This window comes from Lagenorhynchus albirostris, chromosome 3 (genome assembly GCF_949774975.1).
Source record: "Lagenorhynchus albirostris chromosome 3, mLagAlb1.1, whole genome shotgun sequence".
Lineage (NCBI taxonomy): Eukaryota > Metazoa > Chordata > Mammalia > Artiodactyla > Delphinidae > Lagenorhynchus > Lagenorhynchus albirostris.
In genome coordinates this window covers 36,084,703-36,103,257 of record NC_083097.1, presented here as the reverse complement: position 1 = coordinate 36,103,257, position 18,555 = coordinate 36,084,703, and the positions used below count along the sequence as shown (strand labels likewise).

At 38.0% G+C, this 18,555-nt stretch overlaps 1 protein-coding gene across 5 annotated transcripts in view; it reads right to left on the bottom strand.

Annotated features, from left to right (window-relative positions):
- NNT (nicotinamide nucleotide transhydrogenase) overlaps nucleotides 1-18,555 on the bottom strand; it is a 94,344-nt gene that overhangs the window by 22,056 nt on the left and 53,733 nt on the right. For all 5 annotated transcript variants that reach the window (XM_060142929.1, XM_060142932.1, XM_060142930.1 and 2 more), the window contains exons 14-19: nucleotides 17,936-18,131; nucleotides 14,871-15,104; nucleotides 13,416-13,576; nucleotides 12,068-12,247; nucleotides 4,682-4,841; nucleotides 2,492-2,573 (exon numbers count right to left, since the gene is read on the bottom strand). In XM_060142929.1, the coding sequence (XP_059998912.1) occupies nucleotides 2,492-2,573; nucleotides 4,682-4,841; nucleotides 12,068-12,247; nucleotides 13,416-13,576; nucleotides 14,871-15,104; nucleotides 17,936-18,131 (1,013 nt within the window). The remainder of the gene's footprint in view (nucleotides 1-2,491; nucleotides 2,574-4,681; nucleotides 4,842-12,067; nucleotides 12,248-13,415; nucleotides 13,577-14,870; nucleotides 15,105-17,935; nucleotides 18,132-18,555) is intronic.

Genomic DNA, 18,555 nt, shown 5'->3' with positions numbered 1-18,555 from the left:
GAAAGATGACACAAATAAAGCAAAATCAACAAAGTTGCTATATTCCCTTTAAAAAAAAAAAAAATCCCACACGGACACTAGGAAGGAAAAATATGATAATATACTCTCATCATGTTAGCAAGAATAGTTCTCTTCCATTTAATTCAAATGTGAGATTTACATAACTGATTACAAAGCCCATGTTGAAAATTCAACATATTATAGTCAAATAAAACCCTTGGACATATTAATATATATTTCATCTTTAATATGAAATAGATCAGTATAAATGGCTTACTCTTCCTAACTCACAAGTAGAGATTAGGCTGACCAATAATTTTATTCTGATCCTACATAATAAATTATTAATAAATTTATTATTCATAACTTATTTGAAAAATCGATGACGATTATATGAAACAAAAGCTCTCATGAAAAGCCTGATGCTCTGGCCACAGAATTACTTCAATAAAAAACAAATTATAACTGAGAAACTCTTCATATATGTTTAATTAAATATCTGCTATAAATCTTAAGTCAAATAATTACTTTTCCAATGCAGTGTGACAGAAATCCTCCTCTTAAAACAGCAGTTTATATTATGTCCTCATGGATAAAATTCAAATTTTAATCAGGTCAGAAACTAAAATTTCATTTGTCTTATCCCTTTTTTTTTCAGATGATTTTTTTCCTTCCCTCTTAATTCCTTTCCTTTCACATCCTGCCTTCCGTCAAGCTGCTCAACCTGCACCCACAACCTGGACTGACCAGTGGGTAATAAGAGAGGTATGTCAAATTAATCATTCCCCTCCCTAAGGATAACTAAGACATGAAAGCCATCTTTCTCTGTTTTACTATGATTGCCACTCATCTCCTAAACAGTTATGTGGTGATAGAAGGCATTACTAATACATTAGAATTTTTCACATGTGGATTGAATAAAGAGAAACAATTTCTTTTTAGGAAAATCATGAAAGATTCTGTAACACATCCTTTCCACTTGCAGGTCTGCAAATGCTTTAAGTGGCAAGACTACGACTAAAAGGGAAGCACTGCTTAACACCCTCTATGAAAACAGGAATAAGTTATGAAAATGAGACCTTTTATGTGAAAAGTAGAAAACAAAGAGGATGCCTCTTCTCATTTTCTATCTTCAATTCATCTAAGATTTTACCAAACGTGGAAACTGTCTACATCACAGAAACGATGGTCCTATCATGAAACAGTATCTTGATTCTGTGTATTTGAAAAGCACAGACTCACTATATAGGTCAAGAGCAAGAAAAGGACTGAAGAAGGAAAAAAAGGGTGAGAAGAAAGGAAGAAATAAAATGTAGCTGACACTAAAATATTTTAGATAACCCTCTGATTTCATCATCTAAGTCTCTTTTACCGCTATTAACAGTTGGGACATTCAAGCTGAAGATTATAGGACTCTGCATCCAACCTGGCACAGATAGTCTGACTAGTTCTAGGCACACTGTGGCTTATTTTCTTATCATCTGCCTCCAGACAAAAGTGTAAGATTGACAGCTCAAAGGAATTTTTATTAACAGACATTAACTGTTTTGTCAACATACATTAACATCCTGGTGAACAAACTAATTGTATTTAACAAGAGAGTTATCCTGTCGCTCTGACTTACGGTACCATGTCAGTGAAACTGCTAGGGAACCCGTCTCCCCACGCAACACGAAGCAGCTATGCTCCAGGGACAACTCCAGATGGTCCCTTCTTCGCTGCTTCCTAACAGTGGAGTTCCAGAACGTGGATCCAAAGGTGCGCAGAACAGACGCAAAGTACTGCAAGGGTTCACCACCCCCCGCCCCATTTTTACACCCCACAAAACGCTTTATCCAAGGTCATGGGGAATAATCTAGAAATGCAGAGTCCTTGACTTTGCCATTCTGCTTAATATCCGCCCAAGAGCAGAGTCCAGTGCCCAAATGGCAAGTAGCAGGAACAGCTGCCATTCTAATTCACAATTCAAAAAGTGTATGGCTTTATTGATTACCTATTTTATATATAGGAAAAGAAATTTTTCTGCAGTCTTTTCCAGCCTGAGTGTGAGAGCTTTATCAGTCAACTATTAACCAGCCACAGTTTCACCACCGGGTCTCACCCTTCAGAGACCACTCATTTGAGATGTTTTTCTTCAGTGTAAACAACAGACACCAAAAAGACACAACTTGACATGATTCAGATGCCTTGCTTGACCTCCTTCCCCAAATCAAACCACAGAGAAACCAGGTTTCTCTTTTTCCCTACTGATAACTATCCTGGAATTTAGTACAATAAAATTTCCTTTTCTAAAATGAGACTATATTTAGGTTCGAGGCTATCAGAGATAGCGACGACTAACAGGTAAGCCTAAGGCTAGAATAGAGTCTTTTACAACTTATAATAGTTTCTCTACCTAGTATTCACAGGGAAAACTCCACTTGAAGAAACAGTCACCGAAAGGAGGTCATCTATTTTCCTTTCCTTTAACACACGAACTGCAAGCACTTACCTGACTTTTTTGCCCTGTTCGGAGAGCATCTTTACCAAATCAGCAATGGGGTACTGAGCTTTGGCTGCACAGAGACCGTAGCCTACAAGGAACATTAAGAACACAGAAGAATGTGGTTTTATTTCAGATTGTATGAACTACAATTTCTCTCTTGATTGAAACATATTTTTATGCCAAAAAGGGCAATCAGTTAACAGGACTAGAAGTGAAAACAAAAAACTTACAATATGGACTTTTAAAAATATTGGCCTAAATTTCAAATTCAAATTCTCATGGTCCCTTCTCAGTCTCCTACAGTGTCTGACACTGCTAGGCACTCGCTCCCTACATCACATCTCACTCACACACACACACACACACACACACACACACACACACACACTTGTGCACAGGCTCTCACTTGCTCTCACATAAACATTTTCAAACTGTCTCCCTACTTGGCTTTGATAACATTACAGTCCCCTGGTGCCCTTCCTGACTTTGTCACCACTCTTCCTCAATTTTCTTGAACAGATCTTCTCCTTCTGTGCCCTCGCCCTTAAATGATGAAGCTCCCCAGGGCTTTAACTTTGCACCTCATTCTGTCTTTGGAAAATCTCAGCCCATCCCACAGCTTCAACAACCACCTGACGGCTCCCAACCTGTCTCCAGGCTCACTGAGCTCGAGCTCAGCCTGTCCGCTGTCCCAGCTCCACCACAAACTTAACGTCTCCAAATAAGAACTTAAAACCTTCCCCCTCTGCCAAAAAATAAATAAATGAATAAAGTGTTCCGTATTTCTGATGGTCCTACAGGTATGACCGAAAATGTCAGTCATCTCCCTTCCCCTTGAACCCCTGTGCTCTGTCCCTCCTCTCTGTGCAATGAATCTCACATCTGTCCCCACTTCCCTACACTCATTTTTCCAAAGACCAAGTCTCTGCTCAAGGTACTCCCTCTGCCCCTGCCCAGTGCCATCCATCCTCTAGGGCCCCATACAAATCCTCACTTCCTAACAGTCCTTCTTAGGTTTCCCATGGTAGAAAAAGTGTCTGTATCATCCAATTCAGCCCTATCATAACCCACCGTGCATTATTTATCTATCTCACTTCTCCACTAGATGGAAAATGCCTAAAGGGAAAAGAGTGCTGTCTCTTACTCTCCCCCTTCACACTCCAGCACAGCATTTCTCAACAGGTAATGCCAAAGCACTCTGGCTGGGACAAGCCATGCTGCAGGAATGTCCCAGGCTTCACAGAATATTTAGTTTACCTGCTCCCACACACCAGCTGACAGTAGCAGCCCCGTCCTGGAGACAAACCAAAACCCCAAACCCACGAGTTTCAAACACCCCTAGAAAATGATACTGCCCCCACTTGAGAAGGCTTGCACCTGAATATTCAATCCTGCTAAGGTTTGTTATTTATTTACATCTTAGTATATAACCAACCAGCAAACTACCCACATATCAAATCAATTGACTTTCTTTATAGAAAACGTCTATGATAGCATGATAGAGTTAAAAATCCTAATCTGGAATCAATGTATTGCCTGTAATAAATACAACGGCATTCTGCGATGAGTAAAGCAGTACTGGGCTAAACCTCAGAAAATTGGGAAACTGAGGCCTGAAGAGATTAACTGACTTGGTCCACATATGTCAATTGTCAGAGGCAAAATTAATAACAGAAGTAAGGTGTTATGACTCCTAGATGAAGTCCTTTCTACTGGGCCTTGTTACCTCATCTTGTTGGAAACCACATGATTCTCAATGATTTTTTAAATATTTACTTTTGGAAAGAAAGATATTAACATTTACCAACCTTTACTGAGCGAGTCTAACAAGTAAGTTAGACACTTTCATATACTAATTTAATGCTGACATAGGCCCAAAATTTACCAATGAGAAAAAAAATAACCAAGACTCAAAGATGATTTAAACATTTGTACAGAACCACAAAAAGACACAGTAGAATCCACTACCTCAATTTATAGAATCTCTATGTGATTCCCAAAATATTAACCTAAGCCAAGAATTCTCAGTACTTTCCACTTAGTAATCACAGGGCTGCTTCTAAATTTCCATTACGTTTTCAAAAGTGAAGACGTTCCACTTTGATTTTTTTCCCTATTACAAGAAATTACTTTAATGTAATCAATTACAACCGCTATTACAGGTTGTTTGCTTGCTTTGGGGTTTTGGATTTTTACCTGGAGTAATAATAATGCTATTAGCTTCTCGAATCATGTCAATTGCATTGTCAAGGTTGATTTCTGTATGTGTGCCAGAAATTTCCATGGGTTTTCCACCAGCTGTTGAAGTGGTACCGTAGCCTCCAAGAATCACATTAGCCAGGGAGCGATTCATTGCCTGGAGAGTAAAATTGTGGCTGTGAGAGCTTAATCCACATAACTTTTGAAAATGGTATGAATCCTGTGTATATGGTATTCAGAATCATTTGAAGAGGCTTATTTGATCACCTAAAACATTTTAACCAAACCAATTTGATCTAGCTTCTGAAAATTATTTCAAAAATTTAAATGATAAGAAGACATCTGGGAAATCACATCATTTTTTTCTATAAAATCAAGTGTATGCTGATATCTTTTCAGTCAAAATAAATTTTTAAAAATTTAATGGAAAATTACCAGTCATATTGACATATATGTGAAAAACTCAGATCTAGTCATTATTATCTGTGTACTGATTGAGCAAGTTCTGCCTCCATATTGACATGTATTTCACCAGAGTAAAAGAGAATGATAGCCATAAGAAATTTTACAAGGGGACTCTACAGATCTCAGGTGAATTCTGATGCCAGCTGCAAGCTGTCAAAAGGCAACAGGGAGGAGTCAAAGGACAGGGATCCCTATCATTTAGAAGTCTGCTGCCCTCTGTCATCAGGAAAAAAGGAAATGTGGGAGTTGATACTGTCTTATTTTCCAAATCAACTACAGCTCCATGAAGTAATAACAGAAGTGACTGGATTCATCATTAGCCTTCTAAACTATTTCACTTCCAAAAAAGGTAAATGAGTTAGTTTATACACTGCTTCGCTAAAATTTACACCCATCTTTTAACTAGAAAAATAATGTCAGGAAAAAGTAAGAGGAAGGCATTTATTGCATGCTCATTTACAATCATCCAACAAAGTACCATACAAACACCACGGCTGGAATATGTGACAATAACGGATCTGGTTTTGAAAACTGTTTGGAGACCTCTAGAGGTGTGGTGGTTAAAAAAAAGACAGGAAGCTAGATGTTTTGAGTAATCAAAAACATTTTAAGGGGCTTCCCTGGTGGCGCAGTGGTTGAGAGTCCGATGCCGATGCAGGGGACGCGGGTTCGTGCCCCGGTCCGGGAAGATCCCACGTGCCACGGATCGGCTGGGCCCGTAAGCCATGGCCGCTGAGCCTGCGCGGCCGGAGCCTGTGCTCCGCAACAGGAGAGGCCACAACAGTGAGAGGCCCGCGTACCGCAAAAAAAAAAAAAAAAAAAAACATTTTAAGAATTCAAATCACTGTGTGATCAAAGTAGTCATTCTAAATGATCATAGCTGAACGTATCACTTCATAAAGAATTCCAAAAAATTAAATCCTATTTTAAGGGTTGTAATAAACATATCATTGATCCATCAGTTATACTATTTTAAAGCTATATAAGTGTCAACCTATACTTTAAAAAAAAGACAACACTTTATTTTTAAAGAGCAAAAAGCACCTGGAGATTTTCAGTGATAAGGAACACATCAGAGAAAAAAAAAACATGACCACTCATCCAAAGATAGGCAAGCCTGCTACCACCTTAGGAGAGAGAATTACATATACTGCAGAAGTGGGACAGAGGCAAAGGCAGGGAAGAAATGAGCAGAGAAGATGAGCAAAGGGCCACACTTGACTTATCATAAGTTTCAAAGATGTGGATCAAAATGTTGTCAGTTTTTTAAATTGTTCTTTTGACCTAACCCCATTTATCAGATATAACATTCACATTTCACAAAGCCCAGAGTCTGGTGGATTTGTCTAAGTTTCTTACATATAAAATAAAGTTCAGAATATATTTATGCATATTACTAACAGACAAGAGGGTCAGAGAAAAATTAAAGTCATGCTTTTAATTAAGTTCTTCATCTCAATCCAACGTGGAGTTTTAAATTCTTAACACAACCTCCTATACTTAAATCCAAGGTTGAATGAAAATCCAAATAGCCATACCTGACACTTCCCAAACATTCAACATTTGCTGATTTTGATAAATCTTTTCTAGTTTTAAATCACAGGATTCTGAAACAAAATTACCAGAAATACATTCTACCAAATTCTTGCCCTTAAAAACTGATTCAAAGGCCAATTTCAGACACTGAGATATTTCTGCAATAGATAACTTTAAAAAAAAAAAAAGTGAAATGTACAAAGAGGCTGCATCACCTGCATCACACAGTCCTGTATAAAGGGAGAGATGACAGAGGCACAGGATGTAGAAGAATATGACCACTTTAACTTGGCTTAAAAGGAACCCTCCTTTTCTTCCTATAAAACTGAATGGAGGAGAGGGAAAGAATTTCTGAGGACATTTTATTAATGTGTACCCACTTCTGATGGTATCTTACAAAGAGAAATTAGGGAACCACACAGTAGTTTAACAATCAAAGTCAACTTGTTAAATACATGTCCACAATCATATCACCATTAAGCTAATTCCATGTGGTCTCTTAACAACTAAACTAAATTAATTTTCATCTCTGAATTTACCAACGCAACATCACAGTTCCAACAAATGTTTAGGGTTTAGGGCTTTGTTTTGTTTCCTTTTTTTTTTTTTTTTTGCTTGCTTAAGTGATTAATGAGACTATCCTGTGACCACTGATCCACAGATTGAAGAGCTGCCAACTTCCAAGACAAAGTATTTGCAACACTGTCCAAGACTGTTCCTTTCAAGTTATTAAGTCCTGTAATGAAAATTGTATGCTACATTAAAGAGATCCTTAATTCACATAATTCCAAGCAAACTAAGAAATAAATATGAAAACAAAGGAAAGGTCATAAAATAGACAAAGCAATAACAACATGTATACCATTGACTAGCATCTCTCATTTCAATGCTTTGTAGGTGCTAATTTGTTGATTGCAAGGCAAAAAAAAGTTATTTTTGGTTTGGCTTTGATCTACTTCATTCTGTTTTCTTTTCATTTGGAAACAAGCAGCAAAGTGCAAAAATCAGAAAATTTGCTCTGAGAATGCCGCTGCATTTTTGTAAGCCTTCTATATCCCAGGCAATCTGGACACTATCTCAAGTAAATGGACTGCAAAATCATAAAGAGTTTAATGTCTATACGACATCTGGATATAAAGCAAATCATTCATTTGAGCTGGCTGTTTGACACTGTCAACATTTTTCAGCTTTTATAAAATATAATTTTTCAGCTTTTCAGTGTTGTGTAACCAAGCATTAGGCTCAGAGGATACCCAAAAGAATTCTTTGTCAGAACAAAAATTCAATTTTCGGGATGCTGATTACACTTAGGGTGCATTCCATTCCCTCTCACATAATAAAACCACTCTGTGCTGGTTTGGACTTGCATGTTTCCTTCAATAAATAATAAAATAATGAAGGTAAACATACTAGTAATATTAATAGATGTTTGATATGTGGTAGTGTTTCTGCTACCATAACCTAGCTGGAGAGGATTCCAAAACGTGAAATGAGCTAACAAATAGAATATTCATCTAATGTTCATTTAACAATTATTATATTCATTTGAATGTGCCAGGTGCTAGGGCAGGCTCCATAAACACAAAGGCAAATAATAAATGGTGTCTTAGGGCTTCTCTGGTGGCACAGTGGTTGAGAATCGCCTGCCGATGCAGGGGACATGGGTTCGAGCCCTGGTCCGGGAAGATCCCACATGCCGTGGAGCAACTAAGCCCGTGCGCCACAGCTACTGAGCCTGCGCTCTAGAGCCCGCGAGCCACAACTACTGAGCCCACATGCTGCAACTACTGAAGCCCATGTGCCTAGAGCCTGTGCTCTGCAACAAGAGAAGCCACTGCAATGAGAAGCCTGTGCACCACAATGAAGAGTAGCTCCCCGATCGCCACAACTAGAGAAAGCCCACATGCAGCAATGAAGACCCAACGCAGCCAAAAAATAAAATAAAATAATAAATTTAAAAAGATAAAAAATAATAAATAAATAAATAAATGGTGTCTTAAAATATCTTGTAAAGTGAGAATAATATTTCCTACCTCCAGAATTAGTTTGGGGATCAAAAGAGTTAATATTTGTAAAGCACCCAGCATATTCTACTATGCCCAATTACGAGGAGCTATTTCACTTATATTATTATTATGAACCACTCTGAGCTGCTAAGCACAAGCCATGGAGAAAGTTTCTTATAATAAACAGTTTATTATAAGAAATAAACAATTTCTTATAATAAAGATAAGAGTCAATGAGTATTAATGTGAAAAGTCAGAGCAGGAAAACTTAGAAGAAAAGGAAATTTCTATCTTTGAAATTGAAAACCATGCAGGTGTGTTTTTGTTGTTGTCTTGTCTGTTTTGTAATAAGTCATAGGAGTAGAACATGAGCAGTAAAACAAGCACTCTGCACATCACACTGGTGGGAGCTTTGACTGCAGAGTCCTTTGGAGATCAATTTATCAATATCTACACCCAACAAAAAGATCTTATTCCGTTTAATCAAGTAATTGTACTTATAGAAATTTGACCTAAGAAAATAATAAACAAGACACAAGGAAGAATACTGCAGAAAAAAAAAGTTAAGAACAACTAGTATCATGGACTTGGATAAATAAATTATGGTATATGTTTGTGATACAATAACATGTAGACACTAAAATTTATTGGTTAGAAAATTAAACGTTAACATAGAATGTATTTAAATATATACATATGAAAAAAGACAAGAATTAGATATTAAGTGTTAACAGTTAAGTGGTAATGGCATTATAGATTATTTTATATCCTTATTTATCTTTTTCTATTTCCTTAATGAAAGATGTTTCATTAAACATCTTTTATTTTTACAACTGAGTAATATTTTTTAAAAATTAAAGCTTCAACTGCTTTCAAATCCAAATTACTACAATTTACTATTACAAAAAACATATCTGACCCAGTGTGATACTTATGGTCACAGACAGCTATGAGACCTTGTTAGCCTTACATACAATATAGGAATAAAAAATATCTGAGGTATGCTGACAGTGGAATGGCATGCCTGAGGCAGTGGAAACAGAAAGAAAAGAAACAGAAGAACTAGAAAAAACAGATCAAGAAATATGAAAGAATGGATAAAAATTAAGAGAAATATGGTATAATTACAAAAGCACATGTAGAAAAGAGTACTTTCAACAAGTGCCTTTTATACCTTATTCCAGTTAATGCTACTGCAAAGGTTACTATAGTTACTATAACCAACAATAAAAGAAACTAAATAGAGAAGGGAAAGGAGAGGAAATAAAAGACACAGACAGAAATTTGGGAAATACTGTTGATAAATTTAAGAACCTGAAGAAAACCATTTAAGAGAAAAAGGATAAAGATAAGAAGGTACCCATGCTGACACTCCAAGAACAATATACAAGCCCCGACTTCCTCTCCCCATAAGTATGCCACTGGCCTTGTAAAAATACAAATACTCCCATTTAATTTTAAAACCAGTATTTGACAAACTGTTAAGTATTAATGACAATCTGCTGCCCCCTGCTGGTCACTGAAATTCACCAAATGAAGCAAAGTCAAACTAAGGGTTAAAAGTTCATTTTTAGAGAAAACTATTTCTAATACAACTGAATAAATTTTTCTCCTTCTTAAACATTTGTTTTTAAAAACTCCACATCCTCGGGCTTACCTGGTGGCGCTGTGGTTAAGAGTCCACCTGCCAATGCAGAGGACATGGGTTCGAACCCTGGTCCAGGAAGATCCCACATGCCGCGGAGCAACTAAGCCCCTGCGCCACAGCTGCTGAGCCTGCGCTCTAGAGCCCGCGAGCCACAACTACTGAAGCCCATGCACCTAGAGCCCGTGCTCTGCAACGAGAAGCTACCGCAATGAGAAGCCCGCGCACCACAACGAGAAGCCCGCGTGCAGCAATGAAGACCCAAAGCAACCATAAATAAAAATAAATTTAAAAATAAATAAATGTATTTTTAAATAAATAAAAACTCCAAATCCTGACACTTTTCCAGTAGGAAGCACCTGTCCAAACTCCTTGAACTTGGGGGATTTAATTTAAAACCTCTCAGCTTGTTTTGAACTTAGGCTTTCAAATTTTTGTTTTTTACAATATAGCCAAAGCAAACTAATTTTTTTATTATGAAAAGATAACTTCAGCATTCAATTTGCAATGAGATTTTTCAATTAAAGACGTAAGAGGAATTCTGAGTTGTAAAATAAGGTATTTTTATAATTGTAATAAAAGAATGAAGGTGAAGTTATTTTTCTGCCTGAGTTATTAATCAGCATAAAGTCACATTCTAACTTCACCCAGTTTCATGCTTGTCCTTTCACAGCCATTCAAAACAATTATTTAGAGAATAATAGCTATAATTTGAAAAAGTTTTTTAGTCAAAACTTTAATTATTTGCAGGATATCTTCTTGCCATTAAGAAGAGAATTAGAAACAAAAAGGAAGCTAGGAAGTATGTGTCTTGTTAATTTTTTTTCTAAATCATGCTGACCACAAAACTTCAAGATAGGCACTCTCACAGATGACGAGTGGGATTGTAAATTGGAGCAAGCTTTCTGGAAACCACACAGCAGTAAGTAGGCAGAGCCCAAAAAACGAGCACACCCTTTCACTTCTAGGAATCATCCTAAGACAAAAATCAGAAGTGCCAAAATGTATTTAGGTACAAAGAGAAAGATAAATCAAACAACCTTAAAGTACAGCATTAGGGAAAATTAAATAAATCTTGAATATCCATATTCTAGATTAGTACGAAGACCCTTAAAATCATATTTAAAAAGCATTTTTAATGATAAGAAAGTGGTAAGACTATAATTTGGAAGATTAAAAAAATTCAACGTGGGCTTCCCTGGTGGCACAGTGGTTGAGAGTCTGCCTGCCGATGCAGGGGACATGGGTTCGTGCCCCGGTCCGGGAAGATCCCACATGCTGCAGAGCGGCTGGGCCCGTAAGCCATGGCCACTGAGCCTGCGCGTCTGGAGCCTGTGCTCCGCAACGGGAGAGGCCACAACAGTGAAAGGCCCGCGTACCGGGGGGAAAAAAAAAAAATTCAACGTAAGACAGTGTACAATATGATCAGATAAGTAAACACACAGATATGTAATACACAAAGAAAAAGAATAGAAGGAAATAAAATCTTAAGTGTTTATCACCAGATGGAGGGAGTTAGAAGATTTTTATCTTATATTTAATTTTCCAAATTATCTACACTTGTGTACTTTAAAAGCAGTATGGCAAATGTATTCAAACGAAACACTCTGATATTTCTGCTGGAGAGAAAAAGAACCAACACAGTCATTTTTACTGCAAATAAAAGAAATGACAAACAGGTCCTCATTTTCAGAACAGCATTTCCTTTTCCTCCATTGGCTGTTTCCTTACCACACACATGATGTAGGACAGTATCGCACCGGAGGAGCCGATGAGCGCACCCACGATGGTCAGCAGACTGTTGTTGAGCAGGAAGCCCTCTGCACACAGGGCCCAGCCTGAATAGCTGTTCAGCACAGTGATGACCACGGGCATGTCAGCACCCCCAATGGCAGCCGTCAAAGTCACACCCTAGCAGAAAAACCAGAGTGGAACTCAAAATTCATGCAATGAAAAGAAACCTCTGACACTGAGCATCATGGCTCCTAATCATTCCGGTTTTCCAATTAATACATTTACATGTAAGTTCCACACCTGGTAATGAACGAGTGACCCCTATCGGACCAACTCTCCTACAGATATAACAAGTGCAAACGCTGAACCACAACCCCTGTGCAAAAAAATCCCTAAATCCCTAAAAGGGAGTGATGAAGAGCAGGCAAAAATTGGAGAGGGGTCTACACTCGGAAAAAAGTAACAGCGCTGAGTAAATGTCACAGTGTTTATGACTTTAGCTGATGAGGAGGGTCCTGTTGGTGCCAAGTGAAGCAGCTAAAACTAAAATATAAGCCCAGCCTTACTAGCTTGAAAATCTGAGGATAGGGTTTAGGGTGACTAAGCAATTACTGTATGTCTAACTTTGTGCTAAGCACTGTAGAGGATTTAAAAATTTTTAAACATAAACCTTGTCTATAAAGTATATACTAAGCGTATACTAGACAAACATGAAGTAATCAGTGAATGGCACAGAGCTATACACTGCTCTATACACTGCTATAAATAGAATGCTAAACTGTGACATACAGACACCTAAAGAATACTGTATGTATCCATATACTAAAGCAGTAACTGGAGAGGAAGAGGGGGGCCAACCTATCCTGAAAGGTTTCACTGAACTCCCTCACTGAACACACAGGGTTTATTAAAAGCATTTCATTTCATATGATTATTTGGTTTGGTATCAGAGCTTCCAACAAATGTGAGAGCAACTAACGGGCAGGGACTCTCTGACACTTATTTTATAGGGCTTGTCACACAGCAGGCACCTAATGAACAGAAATGAAACCCCTGGCTTTTTAAATTCCCATTCACCAACACATTGATCCAGTGAAAAGACCCCAGAGCAAAAAAGATGTCACATGTGACAACTGTGACAGGAATTAGTAAGTGAAGAGAAAGAGTAATTTTCTCATTACACTTTTCTATATTTTCCAGACTATCCAAAGATGAATACATAACAGCATTTTGAAACATTTTAATCCATCAGGGGTCTTGAAGAGATAGAAATAAGATTAGACTGTAACCTAACAAAATACTTAGTTCCTCGCTAAGAATGTGCTTTCCATCTCTGACCTCTTACCATGATAGCAGACAGAGCTGACACAGAGCCCAGACAGGTGATGCCAGTGGTGAAGCTGGGGTCCATCATGAACGGGATGATTCCACCCACGCTAGCAGCCAGCAGGCCAGCATTGAGTAGGTGCCTTCCAGGGAGCAGGAGAGGGGCGGATTTCAGGATACCTAGGGCCAAGCATGTGGGAATCAGAACCTAGAACGTGTCACAAGAAACTCCCTCACACGCACACACTCTTAAGTGTGTGTCGTTTAATCCTAAACCACCAAAATTTAACATTAGGATAAAAACATGCTACTTAAAATATCACTTTATATCACCAGCTACTGAAACATAAAAGTAAATTAGAGTTCTTACACATAAATATTAATGGAATTAAGAAAAGTAGGGCTTGACTTAATTGTCCTTTACTTTGATCACACAACAATTTCCTTACTCTTTGTAATGGAATCATGAAAAGTGATTTTTTCTCCCCCGTATGACCAATACAGAAGTTAAGTGTGGTTTTATTTATTGAAAATGTCAAAACAGAGTCCTAGAACATTAGCCTTTCTGATTCTATCAACTGAGCCCAAGGGAGAAGGGTCCTTGTTTGCTAGTTGGTTCTAAAGACAAAGCATGTACTAACATCTTACTTATGGTACATCTTCTCCTTTTCTTAGCCCCTTTTTGTTTCTTTTGTAAAAGTTGCCACTGTTGTTTTATTTATTTTTTGGTTTATCTTCCTTTTGATTGTCTCCTCCCCAAGAATATAAGCTCCATAAAAAAATAAAATAATAAAGACAAAGCGTGAGACAATATCGTAGGCTTTAAGTTCTTTTGTGATTTTTAAGTTTCATGGAAGTTCCCCACTTAATTCTAATGACTTGATTACTGAGAGACAAGACCAGGTTTTTAAATGACAAACTAGTTTCTCTAGAGACTTGCTTTTTCATGAAAACACTGAAAGCAGCTATGTGAGGTTTTCCCCTCCACTTCTATTTTCATGATTGGCTTTAGCGGTAGCAAAAGCTGCCAGGCTAGCCCCCTAAAATGTGTATTTGTTTTAAAAGTAAGTACTGTATACTAATCACACAAATTTATTCAATAAGCCTCTCTCTATTCTGGAAAATGTATGAATCATTTCTGTGAATGTTACACCAGCATCTCTAACCAAGGATTATAAAGACGTTATTTTGTTCATACACATTATCAAAGGTCAACTAGTCCCTCTATGTGAATTTCTGTGCATTAGTTTCCTTCACTAGCTGTCTGCAGACAACATGGCTTCAAAGCTTTGTGAGATCTGTAAGGATCAATAAAGGGAAGCCATGTTTATGGAGAAAAAAAAACTTTCATAGTGTCATACAAATACTCTTCACCTAACAGGTTCCACCACTAAGCTATTTTCTGAAATTGAAATGGACCCCTAAACACCCTAAATAATAGATATTTACCTCTATGTTATACTGAATCACTTACCCTGCAATTTTCCATAGGCAACAAGAGACCCACTAAACGTGACACCACCGATGTAAGTACCGAGGTAGGCCACGGTCTTGGTAAGATTAGCTGCTGCATCCGTAGCGAAATGTGGATATTCTACAATGTACTCAGCTATGCACGTAAGCACAGCTGCCAAGCCCACTAAACTGTGGAAAGCAGCAACTAACTGAGGTAAGTCAGAAATCTGGATGCGTTTCGCAATTGTCAGTCCTGTTGGAAAGTGAAAGTCAAAGAGAAATTAAAACTTGACAGACCTTTGAGAAACAACCCAATAAAGACCACACTTGAATATTACTCAGCCATAAAAAATCGGAAATCTTGACATGGATGGACCTTGAGGGCATTATGCTAAGTGAAGTAAGTCAGACAGAGAAAGACAAATACCATAGGATCTCACTTTTATGTGGAATCTGAAACAAACAAACAAACAAACAAAAAACCAAACTCATAGATACAGAGAACAGATTGGTGGTTGCCAGAGGCGGGAGGTGGGATGGGGGGTGGGCAAAATGGGTGAAGGGGGTCAGAAGGTACAAACTTCCAGTAATAAAATAAATAGTCCTGGAGATGGAATGTACAGCATGGTGACTATAGTTAATAAAGCTGTACTGCATATTTGAAAGTTGCTAAGAGAGTAGATCTTAAAAGTTCTCATCACGGGCTTCCCTGGTGGCGCAGTGGTTGAGAGTCCGCCTGCCGATGCAGGGGACGCGGGTTCGTGCCCCGGTCCGGGAAGATCCCACATGCCACGGAGCGGCTGGGCCCGTGAGCCATGGCCGCTGAGCCTGCGCGTCTGGAGCCTGTGCTCCGCAACGGGAGAGGCCACAGCAGTGAGAGGCCCGCGTACCGCAAAAAAAAAAAAAAAAAAAGTTCTCATCACAAGAAAAAAAATTTTAACTATGTACGGTGACGAATGTTAACTAGACTTATTGTGGTGATCACTTTGCAATCTATATATATAAATCTCAAATTATTATGTACATCTAAAACTAGTATAATATTATATGTCAATTATACCTCAATTTAAAAAAAGGCCTCTTAAGGTTATTCATCATTGTCATTAATAAGTATTTATCTGCTTCCTGGCAAAATATTCTCTTACAGGGACTATTCCGGCAAGAACACTGGCTTAAATACCCTTTCAAATAGCAGGCTCTTTCAACACACCTCACCAATGCCCAACTCCAAAGAACCCAAACACACAGCATCAACGTTCCTTACAACCTTTGAACACTCTCCCAGACTAACGCTTCTTCAGATTACTTAAAGCTCCAACTAAACCCCTTAAAAACCCCCCACTGCATGAATAACCCAGGCTCTCCTCCCTATCAGCCAACATTTGCCCCTGAGCACACAAGGAACAGGTGGAATATGAAGAAGGTCTAGGTTTTCAGGTGAGTGGATGGGAGCCAAGTCCAAAGGTAATGAAATGCAAATATCTGAGTAGTAAACAACCAAATCGGGAGACTCTGAAGGAGTTGCCTGGCTACAGGTAGGGGGAATAGAAGGACTGGGGCTCACAACATTTGCAAAGGTCATGCCTAAAGGTTGTCCTGCCATGAACCTACAGCACAGGCATTTTGCTTCAAGTGCTTTTCCAGGGACTGTCAAGAAAGGATGCACAGCTTTCCCAGGTAAGTATAAAAGGAGATGTAAAGCTAATGCTGTGCTTGGTAAGTATTTAACCACCAGCCCCTCAGAATAAAAACGTGCGTGTGTAAATACATACATGAGTTTTTACTCATAAAAATGTATGCAGCACACAATTTTTAAACAATAAAAATATATACAATACTCTTTACTGTAAGTTTCATATAACCAATTGACTCACAGAATGTTACCAAATTCTGGTATATGTAGCCAACCTAGTGTTTGCAACTGATGAATGAGTGTGGTTCCCACATGAATGTTGGTTGAGATTTTTGTTTACTCTAACAAGTAAGACGAGAGTGAAACAACGAGATGTATATAAGAACTTCACTCACTGTCAACCATGTGAGTGGCAATTTTGCTGAATCTGATAATAGTTTCCAAGTACTGGAAGAATATTTGCTCAATTTTTTTGCGCAATTCACAGTGTAATGACAAAACACACTTTTAAGTTTAAGCTTGCATTATTAATATTTTCTCCATCACCTTACTAGGTGTGGACAATGAACAAAACAATAAATGAAACACAGTTTCATAGAATTTGTTGATTTCCATGGTGTAAATACAACTGCCATGGCTGCTTTCAAGCTACCAACATGATGTCATTAAATATGGGTTCAGGAAGAGATGTACAGAAGCCCCATCATTACATAGTATTTCTACCACACAGACACAAGACACATGGATAATCTCAAAAGCAGAGATAATAAAAGCTAGTGAATTCATTAGAAAGTCATGAGTGTTTAGGATTATTACCTTTGTTTCTAATTTATTTAATTTTAAGTTTATATAATTTAATTTTTGATAATAGCTGTGTTTAATAACCAGCTCGAAAGATTCTTGAAAATTTACCAACCAACCCCAGCACACCACTGAATAAGACTAAAAGAGTGTTTTTTCTGCTGGCATGTGTTTTTCACGTTTTTAACAGGTCTCTGAAGCAGAATCTTCTGCTGTTATTTATACCCAGCAGAATAAAAGATGAGCCTATAGATAGTACACATACAGGTATTCCAATTCCCTGTTCAATTATCAGCTAACTGGACAGAGTCAATAAAGGAAAACAAGAACTGAGCACAAGGCATTTCTCAGCCCACTCTTTTGACACAGTTGATATTACTCAGTGTTTTAAAATGTTTACTTCTGAATGAGAATTACACCAACTGTGATGACTTTTTGCCAAAAGAATATTTACTGAAGCAACTTCCATTAAGGCAATTTAATTCCTTCATCAATATGGGCCTCAAACAGAAATATGTATATTCAGAAACTGAAGTGCAATTAAAAAGTTCTTACTCCTAAAAAAGTATTCTTAAATCTCTGAGCCTAACTGCCGTCAGGTGTTCAAAGGGCATGGACTTACATAAAGGCAGAAACCCACAAGTGCTTACCAATGGTACCGCCCAAAGCCATTGCTCCAGACATCTGAGCTAACAGTTCTGGGCACGGTTTTAGGCCTCCAAGGGTGGCTGCCAGGCCTCCAGCCACCCCAATCATGCCCAATGCATTGCCAAGACGCGCAGTTCCCTGGGTGGAAAGCCCGGCCAGGGCACCAACACAGCACAGGCCAGAGCCCAGGTACACAATCTTTTCAAAGGAAAGGGAAGAGAAAGAGAGAGATTATCAAAACCTTCAGTCTACTAACTTAAGGAGAACTCCTCTTGAGGAAACATGATTCTCTAAGGACAATTTTAAATTCAGACAATAGAGCTCTTTTTTAAATATTTCAATATATTTTCCTATCCATTAAGGATATTACCATATTAAATACTTTAAATTGTACTTGCAATTATACCATTTATGTACATTGGCTTCTTCTGGACTTGATAGCATACAAATGCATATAAAAGTACCTAAATTTAAATGGAGTTATTATGGGATCTAGACCTGACCTAATGCTATAAGTGAGCCATCCCCTGAGGTTGTAAGTGCCAGAGACCGTGCTGTATACTTTACTTATGCTGTAACTCAGTCTCATGAGAGTCACAGGAGGAAAGAATCATCATCCTCA